Consider the following 16,595-nt stretch of genomic DNA (forward strand, 5'->3'; position numbering starts at 1 on the left):
GAGAGAGACGCACCAGAAGGACTCGATCGCTCAGCGCTCCCGTGTTAGCTGGAAGCCAGTCAAAAGCCACGTGCGCTCCGTAACTTCTCTGCCTGGGGAGCGGGTGGCTGATAATACCGAGAAGGACTTCGAACTAATAACAGGGAAACAACGCTCCCCTGATTCAACGGTGTTGCTTTGTCAAAGACCCGGGCAAGTTTTGTCATTTCTCCTCACTCTCTCTGAAACACGTGAAACCCAGCGATTCCCCAACGGACAATATATTATCCCCTAGACAACAGTCGAGATTATTTCTTAATGATGATTATTGCTATACCCGCGCTTTAGATTGAGTTTTGCCGATGTATATGTTCTGAATGTTTGTATTAACCTTACTTTTGTGCCCCCTTTATGAATAAAACCGTTCGAAAATAGTGCTATCAGACTCCAACGGACCTCTCTATCTTTGCTGGTGAGTTATCCAGTTACGGGATATGTAACAGTACTTTGATAATAAATTTACTTTGAAATTTGAGGGCACCTTTCACCAGGTTCAAGGGCAGGTTCTATAATGCTGTTCTAAGTCTCTGGAGCAAACCTCTTGTACCATAAAGATGAACTCTTGACTTTACATCTTCCTGGCTGTGGCCCTTGCCCTTTATTTGTGTACCTGCACTGTAATTTTTCTGTATCTGCAGTGCGATTTTCTATTTGCTTTTTTTGTCCTTTTATACCCTCTTGGCATCCTTATGTATGGAATTGTATGTCTGGGTGGTGTGGAAATCAAAGCTTATCATCGTATCGCAGTGCATGTGTGATTAATAAAAGACAAAGGAGCAGTGCCAGGCTACTCAGCCCATCAACTCTGTTCTGCCATTTAATTATGGCTGATCTATTTTCCCCCTCAGCCCAAATCTCCTGCTTTCTCCCTGTATCCCTTCATGCTCTGACTAATCAAGGATCTATCATCATCTGCCTTAAGTAGAGGGATGGGTTGGTAAATTTGCTGATGACACAAAGGTTGGGGGTGTTGTGGATAGTGTGGATGACTGTCAGAGGTTACAGCGGGACAATGATAGGACGCTAAACTGTGCTGAGAAGTGGCAGATGGAGTTCAACCCAGAGAAGTGTGAGGTGGTTCATTTTGGTAGGTCAAGTATGATGGGAGAATGTAGTTTTGATGGTAAGACTCTTGGCAGTGTGGAGAATCAGAGGGATCTTGGGGTCCGAGTCCATAGGACGCTCAAAGCAGCTGTGCAGGTTGACTCTGTGGTTAAGAAGGCATATGGTACATTGGCCTTCATCAACTCTGGAATTGAGTTTAAGAGCCAAGAGGTAATGTTACAGCTATATAGAACCCTGGTCAGACCCCACTTTGAAGTACAGTCCTTAGTTCTGGTCACCTCACTACAGGAAGGATGTGGAAACCATAGAAAGGGTGCAGGGGAGATTTACAAGGGTGTGGCCAAGATTGGAGAGCATGCCTTGTAAGAATAGGTTGAGTGAATTCAGCCTTTTTTCCTTGGAGTGACAGAGGATGAGAGCTGACCTGATAGGATCGTGTGGATAGTCAGTGGCTTTTTCCCAGGGTTGAAATGGCTATCACAAGAGGACACAGTTTTAAGGTGCTTTGAAGTAGGTACAGAGGAGATGAGAGAGGTAAGATTTTTACGCAGGGAGTGATGAGTGCGTGGAATGGGCTGATATGATAGGGTATTTTAAGAGACTCTTGGATAGTTACATGGAGCTGAGAAAAAACAGAGGTAACCCTAAAGGAAGTACATGTTCGGCACAGCATTGAGGGCCGAAGGACCTGTATTATGCTGTAGGTTTTTTTTATGTTAAATATACCCAATGACTTGGCCTCCACAGAAGTCTGTTGAAACGAATTTCATAGATATACCACCTTTTCCGTAACCTACGGCACCTCCTTTATCCCAGCTCAGACTCCCTCCTCGCCTCTGACCTGAGTGCGCCTGCGCAGTCCGCCCGGTTGCTATGGTTCTCTCCAGCATGGCGGCCTCCTTCCTCGGACCCCTGCGTGTCCTTGGCGGCTCCCTGTCGCTTCGGAACCTGGCAAGAGTCGCCGGGGCCGCCGTGCGCTTCGGCCACTACAGGCACCTGGGGACCGGCCACCGGCTGCTGGGTGAGTAATGGCAGCCTGCGCTGCAGGCAAATGGAGGGTGCCGGGGACGGCGATTTAAACATAAGGGAAAGACAGGCCGCGGGGACAAGCTAGAGCAAGGATGGGTGTCCCCAAGGCTGACGGGGATTGATATGGGCTGTCTAGAGGAGTTGGGGCGGCGAGGTATATTCCCTGTGGGTGGGGAGCGACTGTTGAAGTCTGGGGACCTAGAACATCGTGGTCACTTTGGTAATGTAATGGGCGACAGGTGATACATATTGATCACAATAGAAACTTCTACATAATTCACAAACACCGTCATTCAGCTGTGTTCACTTTAAGAGACGGTGTCTGACTTAATGACATCAGAGTAAGGCGACTGTTTTTGGTAAGTTGGAGGGCTGTGGTTTTTATTAATCACATAAAACCACTCGTGTATTTTATTTACAAAATCCTACAATTATATATTTCTTGAAAGGTGTACTTGCTATAGAGGAGAATGCAGTGACGAATCCTCAGCATATTTGCTGAGGTATTTTTAGGTTGGTTTAATAATCTAATAGAATAGAACATAATTTTATTCTCATTGTTCAAAACAACGAGATTGCAATGCTACACCAGTCTGTGCAAAACATATTTACAATGCATGTGGTATGGCTAAATTTTTTAAATATCCCATATTTACATGCAACGTGACCGATAGCCCATGACACATAAAGGCCAGGTGTAGCATTATTCAGCTGCACAGCGGCTCTCTGAAAGAAGCTTTTCCAGTGTTACTATCTTGGCTAATGGGCTTCTGTATCTGCTAATCGATGTTAGGAGATGGAACAGGTGTATTGGGGATGGGATGGGTATTTAATGATATTACAAGCATGCCGTAGGGCTCGAAAGTTGTAGATTGTATCTAGCTCCAGTAGTTGAGTCTCAGTGATGCGCTGAACCATCCTAGTCACTTGTTGGAGTGCTTTGTGATCTATTTGCTGCAGTTAGAGTATCACTCTGTCATTCCATATGTTAGTGTGCTCTTTATCGCACATCCATAAATGGTCAGCAATATTTTGGGGTGGATTAGCTCTCTTTAAGCAGCTCATGTATTATAGTCACTGTTGTGCCTTCCCTACTACTGAGGTTGTGTTGATGGACCAAGATCAACCTGATGGCATGGGACAAAAGTTGCAGTTAAACCTTGATGTGTGGCTGTTAAGGCTTTTGAATCTTCTACCTGACATATAGACCATAGATACCTACAGCACATTACAGGCCCTTCGGCCCACAATATTATGCCGACCACATAACCTACTCTATAAACTGGCTAGAATTTCCATACCGCATAGCCCTCTATTTTTCTAAGCTCTTTTATATGTGGACAGATTGAATAAAACAGGTCTCCATTCCGTGGAGTTTAGAAGAATTCCCATTCAAGGTTATTGGTACTATGTAATGGGACAACGTAGGATATAAATGCCATGTAAATTAGCTTTTCTTACAGCAGCACTGAACATTGCAAACATGAAAATGAAACATAAATTAGACATAATTTGCACAACACAATAAACAAAATGAAAGTTTAGAGAAGCTGTGTTTCTGCGATATCACGTTTTGTAGATGGTGCAAAATAGTGTCAAACTAGACATCACCTACTGGATGTCTCTCGTCGTTTTGATGTGTACTGCAGTGCGTAAGTAGATGGGAAAGGGATTTAGTAAAAGCTAAAGAGAAAGGAATAAGTGTTTGTAATGAAAATGTGGGCTCTTGGGGAAAGAGCAGCACAGAGTAAGTGATAAAAATTTGTAAAGGGTTAACACGGTCAGTCAAATATAGCAGCCTGTCTTTCTGTAAGAAACCACTGATGATCAACAGATGTGCTCAGCGATGCTGAGCAATGTTTCTTATTGGAGTTAGACAGTGTTTCAAGATCCTTGTTTCTTTATGCAGTCATACACATAGATAAGACTGCTCCAGCCTGTTCTGTGTATGTAGCCATTATGCCGATTCTGTAAATTTGTCTCTCAGTACTGTCAAGTACGTAGATAAGTCTGGCTCCAGCTTCGTATGTGTAGGGGTATCTGAGCAACTATATCCCTTATGTAAGGGGAACTGTGAGTTGACAGACTGAGCAGCAACAGTTACTGACTGTTCTTGTTTGAGCGACTTACTGAAGTGCCCCAGAGGCTTTGACTAAAGAGTTTGTACTTCCACGGTCTCTGAGTGACTTTATCTGGAATCAGCTTCCACATGTCACATGTACTGAGGTACAGTTGAACGTTTTTTGTATGCCAGCTATACATATAATTTCACCAGCAAACACGAGGAAATCTGCAAATGCTGGAAATTCAAACACACACAAAATGCTGGTGGAATACAGCAGGCCAGGCAGCATCTATAAGGAGAAGCACTGTCGACGTTTCGGGCCGAGACCCTTCGTCAGGACTAACTGAAAGGAGAGATAGTAAGAGATTTGAAAGTAGTGGGGGGAGGGGGAAATGCAAAATGATAGGAGAAGATGGAGGAGAGTGGTGGTAGAGGGGAATTGGTTAGGACCAAAGGAAAAATTATTAGTTCTATTATTATTAGTTTCCTGTCCAGTGGAATTAGTTCTTACTCTCAATAATTTCTCCTTTGGCTCCTCCCACTTCCTCCAAACCAAGAGTGTAGCCATGGGCACCCGCATGGGTCCCAGTTAAGCCTGCCTTTTTGTTGGCTTTGTGGAACAGTCTATGTTCCAACTCTATACGGGTATCCGTTCCCCCACTTTTCCTTCGCTATATCGACGACTGCATTGGCGCTGCCTCCTGCACGCATGCTGAGCTCGTTGACTTCATTAACTTTGCCTCCAACTTTCACCCTGCCCTCAAATTTACCTGGTCCATTTCTGACACCTCACTCCCCTTTCTTGATCTTTCTGTCTCCATCTCTGGAGACGGCTTATCTACTGATATCTACTATAAGCCTACAGACTCTCACAGCTACCTGGACTATTCCTCTTCCCACCCTGTCTCTTGCAAAAATGCTATCCCTTTTTCACAATTCCTCCGTCTCCGCCACCTCTGCTCTCAGGATGAGGCTTTTCATTCCAGGACGAAGGAGATGTCTTCCTTTTTTTAAACAAAGGGTCTTCCCTTCTTCCACCATCAACTCTGCTCTCAAATGCATCTGTCCCATTTCCCGCATATCTGCCCTCACCTCATCTGCCTGCCACCCCACTCAGGATAGGGTTCCCTTTGTTCTCACCTACCACCTCGCCAGCCTCCAGGTCCAACATGTAGTTCTCTGTAACTTCCGCTACCTCCAATGGGATCCCACTACCAAACACATCTTTCCCTCCACCCCCCCCCCTGCTCTCCAGAGTGTTCGCTCCCTACGCGACTCCCTTGTCCACTCGTACCCCCCCCCCCCCCATCCCTTCCCACCGATCTCCCTCCTGGCACTTATCCTTGTAAGCAGAACAAGTGCTACATCTGCCCTTACACTTCCTCCCTCACCGCCATTCAGGGCCCAGGACAGTCCTTCCAGGTGAGGCGACACTTCACCTGTGAGTTGGCTGGTGTGGTATACTGCATCCGGTGCTCCTGGTGAGGCCTTTTATATATTGGTGAGACCCGACGCAGACTGGGAGACCGTTTTGCTGAACACCTATGCTCAGTCTGCCAGAGAAAGCAGGATCTCCCAGTGGCCACACATTTTAATTCCACGTCCCATTCCCATTCTGATATGTCTATCCATGGCCTCGACTGTCAAGATGAATCCACACTCAGGTTGGAGGAACAGCACCTTATATACCAGCTGGGTAGCCTCCAACCTGATGGCATGAACATTGACTTCTCTAACTTCCATTAATGCCCCTCCTTCCCTTCTTACCCCATCCCTTTCTCTCTCTCTGCCCATCACCTTGCCTGTTCTCCATCTCCCTCTGGTGCTCCCCCTCTTCCCCCTTTCTTTCTTCAAGGCCTGCTGTCCCATGATCCTTTCCCTTCTCCAGCTCTGTATCACTTTCGCCAATCGCCTTTCCAGCTCTTAGCTTCATCCCACCCCCTCCGGTCTTCTCCTATCATTTTGCATTTCCCCCTTCCCCCACTACTTTCAAATCTCTTACTATCTTTCCTTTCAGTTAGTCCTGACGAAGGGTCTTGACCTGAAACATCGACAGTGCTTCTCCCTATAGATGCTGTCTGGCCTGCTGTGTTCCACCAGCATTTTGTGTGTGTTGATATACCACGTCAGTACATCGAGGCAGTATAAGGGAAAAGCAATACAAGAATGCAGGATATATTGTTACAGTACCTTGGACCTACTGGAATGCTTTTTCAAAGAGGTGGTACAGGCAGTATGTACCAAATGGGGTCCCTACATCATTCTCTGTTTCAAATTATTGGGGCACTTTATAATTGTTATGGCATTTAACTTAAAAGTATTCAGAACGAGAATAAACAGTTTTAGTCAAGTGCCGTGCCATTACATGAGTGGGAGAAAAAATATTTGTGCTGCATCAACTTGTATTCATATGGATTAGAAAGACTGAAGACGACGAAACAGAATATGAGATCTGCAAACAGCTTGCCAAATTGGGCAGTGATTGTTGTTTTGTATCTCTATGTTCTTCTAAAGCAATTTTAAAGTCAAAATTGCCACTTCATAGAATGTTTCTTGGAATACTGCTGGCCCAAGGGAAGAAACATTGCTTTAGTTTTAAATAAATGACATACAATAACAAAAAAAATTGAAGTATCACTCTAATGTACTGCTAAAGACAATTAAATGGGCAATGTATAGTTGCAAGAAAAAGTTTGTGAACCCTTTGCAATTACTTGCTTTTCTCTATCAATTATTCATAAAATGTGGTCTGATCTTCATCCAAGTCACAATAATAGACAAACACAATCTGCCTAAACTAATAACAATTGTATTTCTTCTCATCAATGCTGAGCACACCATTTAAACAATCAGTCTAGGATCAAAAAGGTATGTGAACCTCTGGGGTAATGCCTTCTACAGAAGCTATTTGAAGTTGGGCGTTCCAATTAATGAGCTGAGATTGGAGGTGTGGGGTGTAGAGGTGTCCAGCCCTATTAAAAAGACACACAAAGTCAGTTTACTGATAAAGCCTGCTCCTCTCAAGAAAGATCTGTTTCAGTGCACCGTGCCTCGATCAAAGCAACTCTCAGAGGAACTTAGCAGCGGAATTGTAGAGATGCATGAAGTTGGAAAAGACTACAAAAGCATTTCTAAAGACTCAAGTGTTCATCAGTCCACAGTAAGAGAAATTGTCTACAAATGGAGGAAATTCAGTACTGTTGCTACTCCCTTGGAGTGGGCGTCCTGCACAGACCACTCCAGGAGCACAACATGCAATGCCGAAGGAGGTGAAAAAGAACCCAAGGGTAACGACAAAAGACCTCTGGAAATCTCTGGAACTTGATATAGTCTGTTCATGTGTCCACTATGAGAGAAACACTGAACAAGAATGGTGTTCATGGAAGGACTCCATGGAGGAAACCACTACTCTTCAAAAAAAAACTGCTGCATGTCTCAAATTTGCAGAACACCACCTGGATGTTTTACAACGCTTCTGGGAGAATGTTCTGTGGACAAATGAGACAAAGTTGAACTTTTTGGCAGAAATACACACACATTATGTTTGAAGGAAGAAGGGCACTGCACACCAACACCTCATCCCATCGATGAAGCATGGTGGAAGGAACATCACGGTTTGGGGCTGCTTTGCTGTCTCAGGGCCTGGACAGTTTGCAATCATTGAGGGAATGATGAATTCCAAACTGTATCAAGACATTTTTCAGGAGAATGTCAAGTAGTGGTATGTCACCTGAAGCTTAATAGAAGTTTGATGATGCAACAAGACAGTAATCTGAAAGACAAGAATAAATCAACAATAGAATGGTTTAAAAAGAAGAAAATTTGTGTTTCAGAATGGCCAAATCAGAGTCCAGACCTTAATCCATTTGAGATGCTGTGGCATGACCCGAAGAGGACTGACTGAAACAGTTTTGTATGGAGGAATTATCTGAAACTCCTCCTCGCTGTTGTGCAAGTCTGATCAGCGCCTACAGGAAATGTTTGGTGGAGGATATTGCTGTTAACAGATGTTCTAACAGTTATTAAATATAAGGGTTCATGTATTTTATCCAGCCTGGGTTGTGAATGATTAAACAGTATGTTCAATAAAGACATAGCTGGCTGGTGGTGTAGTGGCATCAGTGCCGGACTTCGGAGCGAAGGTTCCCAAGTTTGAATTCAGCGGCCCCCTTGCACACTTTCTGTCCATGCTGGGTTGAGCGTCGAGCTAGCAACTCGGCCTCAGCCTGCTAAAAAAATGCCATCGTGAGGGCATTCCGATGACTCCACTCGGAGTTAAGGGCTTTCTTCTTCGTCTTCTTTAGTAAAGACCTGAAAAGTACAATTGCTTGTGTATTATTAGCTTAGGCAGACTGTTTGTCTATTTTTGTGATTTAAAATGTGGTCTGATCTTCATGAATGTGTAATGCAGAAAACTAGGTAATTACAAAGGGCTCACAAGCTCTCTTGCAACTGTATCTCCAGTTATCCATAAAGAGAAAGGTAGCAAATATTCAGAAATAAAAATGATGAATACGCATTCAGGTGACATTCAAGGCAGGGAAGAATAAAAGTAGATAGAAAATATTAATAGGAAAGGTAATTAAGATCTTTTTTCAGATTACATTCCATTTCAGTTACTGCAGTGGTTTTGAAGGACTCTTGGGAGGCATTCTTCTTCCCACAAATATTTTACCACAACAAGATCAGAGTTATAAACACAAAGTACACTGCAGATGCTGTGGTCAAAACAACACGTACAACACGCTGGAGGAACTCAGCAGGTCGGGCAGCATCTGTGGAAATGAGCAGTCAATGCTTCGGGCCGAGACCCTTCGTCAGGACTGATCAGAGTTATCTAGGACCTTATTTGATTTCTTTTTAAGACATACAATGGTGCTAGAAAGTTAGTGAACCCTGTAGAATTTTCTCTCTTTCTGCATAAATATTTACCTAAAATGTGATCAGATCATGTAAGTGCTAAAAGTAGATAAAGAGAATCCAATTAAATAAGTAACACAAAAAACTTGTTCATTTATTTATTAAGAAAAATGATTCATTACAGTCGGTCCTCCTTATCCGTGGGTTCTGCATGCGCAGATTCAACCAACCACGGATCAGGAAAACCCAGAAGTCCTCTCTCCAGCACTCGTTGTTTGAGCGTTGTTCGCCTTGTGCCTCATACGGTCGCTACTTTGTTTCTGTGAAAAAATGGCTCCTAAAAAGCAGTTAAGTGGTCAAAGCAATTCCTTAAAGGCTAAGTGTAAAGTGCTATCTCTCGCCGAGAAAGTAGAAATCTTAGCTCTTTTGAAAAGTGGCATACCACTTGCCAATGTGGTCCTCAGCCCTCAACCTCCACAGATCCTGACTTTAGTGTTATTGAGCCTCCTCCAAAGTGTCCTTATTCCCTAAACAAGACAGTGTAACAACTACTTACATAGCATTTCCATTGTATTAGGTATTATAAGTACTGTAATCAAGAAATGATTAAAAGTATTACTCGTTGTTTGAACATTGTTCGCCTTGCATTTTGTTCGTTTGCTACTTGTGTTGTGAGTGAGAGGAAGGGATTTAAAGCTAGTAAGGGATGGCTGGCTAGCTATGTAAAGCACTACAGCCTCAAGAACTTAAGATCACGGGAGAATCGGGATCGGCTGATGCTGAGGCGATATCAGCGTTCCCAGAAGAGCTACAATGGTTGCGTCTGTATTGAACATGTACAGTCGACCCTCCTTATCCGTGGGTTCTGCATGTGCGGATTCAACCAACTGTGGATCTGGAAAACCTGGAAGTTCTCTCTCCAGCACTCATTGTTTGAGCGTGTACAGACTATTTTTTCTTGTAATTATTCCCTAAACAATACAGTATACCAACTATTTACATAGCATTTACATTGTATTAGGTATTATAAGTAATCTAAAGATGATTCTAAAGTACAGGCAGTCCCCGGGTTATGAAGGAGTTCCGTTCCTGAGTCCGTCTTTAAAACGGATTTGAAGTCCGAACAGGTACATCCGGTATTATTTAGTGTCAGTTAGTCAAATGTTTGTCTTAGTATATAGTATATATTTTACCTTTCTATGTATATAAAACACTTAAGAAATGTATGTATTTCAAGTATCAAACCACTGCGTTCCTTAGTAATAATTGTAGCTTTCATCGGGGCAGGGCCTTTCACGTTATCCATTAAAATTGTTCCGATTGTTGACGGACTGTAGCCTAACGGTTTTCCAATGACCGATGGTGTTTCACCTCTTTCCGATCGCTTTATTACTTCCACCTTATTTTCAATCGTGATCGTGATTATCTTCGTGAACAGAAACACTGCGGATTCAGAGCTCTGCTGGGTCCTAATGTCCACCACACTGAGAGTGGTTAAATAAGGGACGTGAGCATCCGCGTTTTTTGGCATCTGCGGGGGGTTCTCAGAACCAATCCCCCCCATGGATAAGGAGGGCTGACTGTTCAGACTTTTTTTTCTTGTCATTATTCCCTAAACAATACAGTATAACAACTATTTACATAGCATTTACATTGTATTAGGTATTATAAATAATATAGAGATTATTTAAAGTATACGGGAGGATGTGCATAGATTATATGCAAATACTATGCCATTTTATATAAGGGACTTGAACATCCGCGTTTTTTGGTATCTGCGGGGGGGGGGGGGGGAGGGTCCCCGAAAACAATCCCCCGTGGATAAGGAGGGCCGACTGTATTACATGTATTTGTTGGAAAAAGAATGTGAAGCTTTGTTTTCAGTAACTGGTGTGACCCCCTTTGTACAGCAATAACTTTAACCAAACATTTCCAGTAATTGTTGATCAGTCCTGCACATCATCTTAGAGGAATTTTAGGCATTACCTCTTACAAAACTCTTTAAACTCTGAGATGTCGGTGGGTTTTCAGAACATTTCTATAGGATTAAGTCCAGGACATTTCTCTTACTGTGGACTGATGAACACTCAGATCTTTAGTAATGCTTTTGCAGCTTTTTTCAGCTTCTTGCATCTCTACAGTATTTCTCCTAAGGTCCTCTGAAAGTTGTTTTGATTAAAGCATGGTGCACATAAACAGATCTTTCTTGAGGTTCAGAATCAGGTTTATTATCATTGGCATGTGTCGTGGAATTTTTTAACTTAACAGCGGCAGTCCAATTCAATACATAATGTAGACAAAAAAATAAGTCAATTACAGTATACATATATTGAATAGATTAAAAATTGTGCAAAAACAGAAATATATATTTAAAAAATTGAGGTAGTGTCCACAGGTTCAATGTCCATTTAGGAATCAGATGGCAGAGGGGAAGGAGCTGTTTCTGAATCGCTGAGTGTGTGCCTTCAGGCTTCAGTAACTCCTACTTGATGGTAACAGTGAGATAAGGGCATGCCCTGGGTACTGGGGGTCCTTAATAATGGACACTGCCTTGCTGAGACACCGCTCCCTGAAGACGTTCTGGGTACTTTGTAGGCTAGTACCCAAGATGGAGCTGACTAAATTTACAACCCTGAGCAGTAGCCCTCTTTTTCTCTCCCTCCCCCCCACCCCCCATACCAGACAGTGGTGCAGCCTGTCAGAATGCTCTTTGTGGTACATCCATAGAAGTTTTTGAGTATCTTTGTTGACACACAAATCTCTTCAAATTCCTAATGAAGTATCATTGCTGTCTTGCCTTCTTTATAGCTGCATCGATATACTGGGACCAGGTTAGGTCCTCAGATACCCAGAAATACCTTGATACCCAGAAACTTAAAACTGCACACTCCCTCCATTTCTGATCCCTCTATGAGGACTGGTATGTTTTCCTTCATCTTATTCTTCCTGAAGTCCACAATCAGCTCTTTTGTCATACTTACATTGAGTGCAAGGTTGCTGCTGTGACACCACTCCACTAGTTGACATATCTCACTCTTGTATGCCCTCTCATCTTAATCTGAGATTTAACTAACAATGGTTGTATCATCAGCAAATTTATACAACTATGCCTAGCTACAGTCATGGGTATAGAGAGAGTAGAGCAGTGGGCTATGCATACACCCCTGAGGTGCACCAGTGTTGATCGTCAGCAAGGAGGAGATACAGAGGCCCAGGTTCTGTAACTTCTCAATCAGGATTGTGAGAATGATGGTGTTAAATGTGAGCTATAGTCGATGAACAGCATCCTGACATGTGTTGGCCAGGTGGCCTAAGGCCATGTGAAGAGCCTTTGCTGTTGATCTATTGTGGTGATCGGCAAATTGCAATGGGTCCAAGTCCTTGCTGAGGCAGGAGTTCAGTCCAGTCATGACTAACCTCTCAAAGCATTTCATCAATGTAGATGTGAGCGCTTCTGGGTGATAGATATTAAGGCAGCTCACATTATTCTTCATAGGCACTGGTATAATTGTTGCCTTTTTGAAGCAAGTGGGTATTTCCACCCGTAGCAGAGAGAGGTTGAAAATGTCCTTGAATACTCCTGCCAGTTGGTTAGCACAAGTTTTCAGAGCTTTGCCAAGTACTCCATTGGGACCTTCTGCCTTACGAGTATTCACCCTCTTTAAAGACAGTTTAACATTGGCTTCCGAGACAGAGATCACAGGGTCACTGGGTGCAGCAGGGATCTCCACAGCTGTAGTTATATTCTCCCTTTCAAAGTGGGCATAGAAGGCGTTGAGTTCATCTGGTGGGAAGCATCGCTGCCATTCATGCTTCTGAATGAATGACTGGCTCTGCTAGAAATCAGGCTTTGTGTGTCTTTTTTATATGGTAGGGTACCTCTACAACCCACACCTCCAGTCTCATCTCATTGATTGGAACACCTGACTCCAAATAGCTTTTGTAGAAGGCATTAACCCAGAGGTTCACACTGTTTTTGCAACAAATACATATAATATTGGATAACTTTTCTCAATAAATGAATGAAGTATAATGTTTATCATATTATTTATTTAATTGGGTTCTCTATCTAGTTTCAGGACTTATGTGAAGATCTGATCACATCTTAGGTCGTATTTATGCATAAATAGAGAAAATTCGACAGGGTTCACAAACTTTCTAGCACCACTGTGTACACATCCAGTAGATACAATTCAATAAATATTCTCACCCCTCCCCATCCCTGTTATGGACATGATTGCATTTTATTGCTTTTGTTAAAAGTATATCATTGGTTATTCTTGGAACCTTGCATTATCTTACTGGTTAATAGTGTGAATGCAAACATTTAGAGGCTAATTTTCTGTAAATGCCTTTAAATTAATCTTTGAGGCCTAAATTCAAAGAAGGGAGAAAGAAATGACCAAGGGTCCTGATTGTCATGTCCATTAAGAACATAAGAAATAGGAGCAGCAGTAGGCCATCTGCCCCATTAAGCCTGCACTGCCATTCAGTAAGACCATGGCTGATCTGGTCATGAACTCATCTCCACCTACCTGCCTTTTCTCCATAACCCTTAATTCCCCTACTATAGAAAAATTTATCCAACCTTAATTATATTTACTGAGGTAGTCTACACTGCATTATTGGGCAGAGAATTTCACAGATTTGCCACTCTGAGAAAAGGAGTTCCTCCTCATCTCTACCTTAAATCAGTCTCACCTACCAGTGGAAACAACTTTCCTGCTCTATCTTTCATAATTGTATATGTTGCTATAAAATCTCCTCATAGTCTAACCCCCCTCATCTGTGGAATCAACCTGGTTAACCTCCTCTGCACCACCTCCAAAGCCAGTATATCCTTCCTCAAGTAAGAACACCAGAACTGCACACAGTACTCCAGGTGTGACCTGTACAGATGCATTGAAGGCTAACAATCCATTTGCCTTCTTGATAGCCTGCTGCACCTGCAAAACAACCTTTTGCAAGGTTTCCCAAATCCCTTTCCACCTCTGATTTTTGTATTTTCTCCCCAGTTTGAAAATAGTCTAGCTTTTCCTCCTATCAAAATGCATGACCATACACTTCTCTATACTACATTCCATCTGCCACTCTGCCCATTCTCTCCAAAAGTGTGTGTGTGTGTGTATGTATGTATGTAGGCACGCGTGTGCGTGCGCAGAGTGGATACTGGGTAGTTAATTGGGGCAGATGCTTATTTGTGATGATTCTTAAGGATCAAAAACTAATTGACAAAATTACTGGGATTCCCTTTGTTTATTTGGGACACTATGCCACTTAATTGAGACAGGAGGCTGTTGGCGAGCAGTTTCCAACTAGCATCAGTTGAGTTCACATGTGTGCCCTTTAGACACTACGCCATGCTTAGAGTGAATAATTTTTAAATAGCGGCAGTCACGTGTGTTAGCATTCAAAAACGGAGATTTTTGTCACTGATATTTGGCAAGAAAGCAGTAAGATAATTCAGAATTGTTTTGCTCACTGGGTTCAAGCATTCAGGTTTGGAGATGCCAGAAACTGCCGGGAGTGAAAATGAAACAATTTCAGTAAGTTTGGAACTACAAAGAATTTGAAGGTTTAGACAATCATTTTGATGTATACATACATCTGTATAAATATACATACATACATATATATTCACATGCACTTGTGCACACACACAGATGTGCATGCACACACAGTTGATTCTGGTTAATTGGGAGATAGTGGCACCAGAACATTTTGGCCCAATTAAGCCACTGGCCCCGTTAGGCAAAGTTTCATGGATACAGTCGGCCCTCCTTATCCGCGAGGAATTGGTTCTGGGACCCCTCATGGATACCAAGATTCACGGACGCTCAAGTCCCTTATTCAACCTGTCTCAATTCGGTGGATCTTAGGACCCAGCGGAACCCCAGACCTTATTTAACCTGTCTCAGTGTGGTGGACATTATGACCTGGCGTCAGAGCTCTGAATCTGGGGAATGTCACGTGATGACGTAAGATTGAGACGAGGAAATCCAGCTCTCCCGTAAAAAACCAGTAAAATAATGTTTAAGTGAAGAAAAGTTAGTAAATACTTCTTAAAAATTACTTATAAACTACTCAGGATTGTCTTAAGATACGTCTCCTAAACAGAAGCAGAAGAAAACTACTACTTTGAAGACAACACAAGTTGGAAAAGAATCAAGACCGGCCGCCATGAAAGAGCCTCTGGCTCAAGTGCATTTTACCTCCGGCCATACAGAACAGGAAACTGTGGCAACATCAACCGTTTCCAAAAAAAAAGAACAACAGGAATTGTGCATGCATGAAGGAAGGGGCATGCACAAACACGAGCAACCCAAACTACAAATCCCAGCTATGATCTGAACTGAAAGTGAATATGAGGTGGAATCAGATTCTCTGGATAAATCAGACGAAGATGAAGAGACAAAGAAGAGCAACAGGAAGAGGTTGGAGGTGATATTGGAGACATAAAGAAATCTTTGGTGCAAATAATGCATGAATTAAAAGCATTAAAAGTAATAAGAAAGATATTAAAATATGAAGATTATGTTTGATAAAATGATGAAAAGACAGGACAAAATGGACAAGAAAATTAAAAACGGAAGAAATAACGGGAGACACCATTGATAGAGTGAATAAAATGGAAGATAATTTTTCTGCTTGGACATCAGAAAGAAAATGGTTGTTGGAAAAAGTGGATGTACTTGAAAATTTTAACAGACAAAATAATATTAAGATTGTTGGACTTAAAGAAGGTATAGAGGGAGAGGATCCAATAAATTTTTTTCAAAAATGGATTTTGGAAATTTTGAAAATGGAAGAAGAAACCCAGTTAATTGAGATTGAAAGGGCTCACAGCCTTAAGATCAAGACCTCAAGTTGATCAAAACCCATGATCAATCTTGATAAAGTGCTTAAGATAACAAGATAAAGAAAAGATCCTGAAGGCGGCTGCCCAATGTGCCAGAAAGAGAAACGGGCCATTGATGATAGAAGAGAAAACTGTTCTTTTCTATCCTGATATAAGTTATGACCTTTTGAAGAGAAAGAAGGAATTTAATCCAGCGAAAAAAGTTTTGTGGGAAAAGGGTTATAAATTTATATTGCGCCACCCGGCAATCCTGATAATTTTTTTGGATGACGGAAAAAGAAGCTCTTTTACTGATTATCGGGATGCGGAAGAATTTGCACAAGAACTCCCAAGTATTCGCTAACCACAGCCAAAGATTTAAAAGTGAAACGGATTAAAGATGAAGACAGGGACAGTGAATGGAGTTGATGGATGTTTAAGGACAGAAGAATATTTAAATATATTCTTAATTATATGATACAGAGGGAGAAAGGTAAAAACTTGAGAAATATTAATTGAGAGTAGTGATATTATTTTTTCTTATATATACTTTTTTATGTTACGGGGGAGCTGGGGCAACTTCGGATCGATTGCTACGGGATTCACGTAGCGATTCACATGGCGATTGCCATGACCTGCACAACGGAGGGGGGTAATGTTGTGTTTTTTCTTTATTCATAACATTAGTAGGGGGGTATT

General features: G+C 42.2%; 1 protein-coding gene across 1 annotated transcript in view; it reads left to right on the forward strand.

Moving 5' to 3' along the window:
• Positions 1-1,957: 1,957 nt before the first annotated feature.
• The window catches only part of pdhx (pyruvate dehydrogenase complex component X), a 218,000-nt gene continuing 203,362 nt past the window's right edge, over positions 1,958-16,595 (forward strand). The window contains exon 1 of the mRNA XM_059975424.1: positions 1,958-2,125. Coding sequence (XP_059831407.1) covers positions 1,978-2,125 — 148 coding nt within the window. The 5' untranslated portion in view covers positions 1,958-1,977. The remainder of the gene's footprint in view (positions 2,126-16,595) is intronic.

The sequence above is a fragment of the Hypanus sabinus genome, chromosome 7, assembly GCF_030144855.1.
Source record: "Hypanus sabinus isolate sHypSab1 chromosome 7, sHypSab1.hap1, whole genome shotgun sequence".
In the NCBI taxonomy this organism is placed as follows: domain Eukaryota; kingdom Metazoa; phylum Chordata; class Chondrichthyes; order Myliobatiformes; family Dasyatidae; genus Hypanus; species Hypanus sabinus.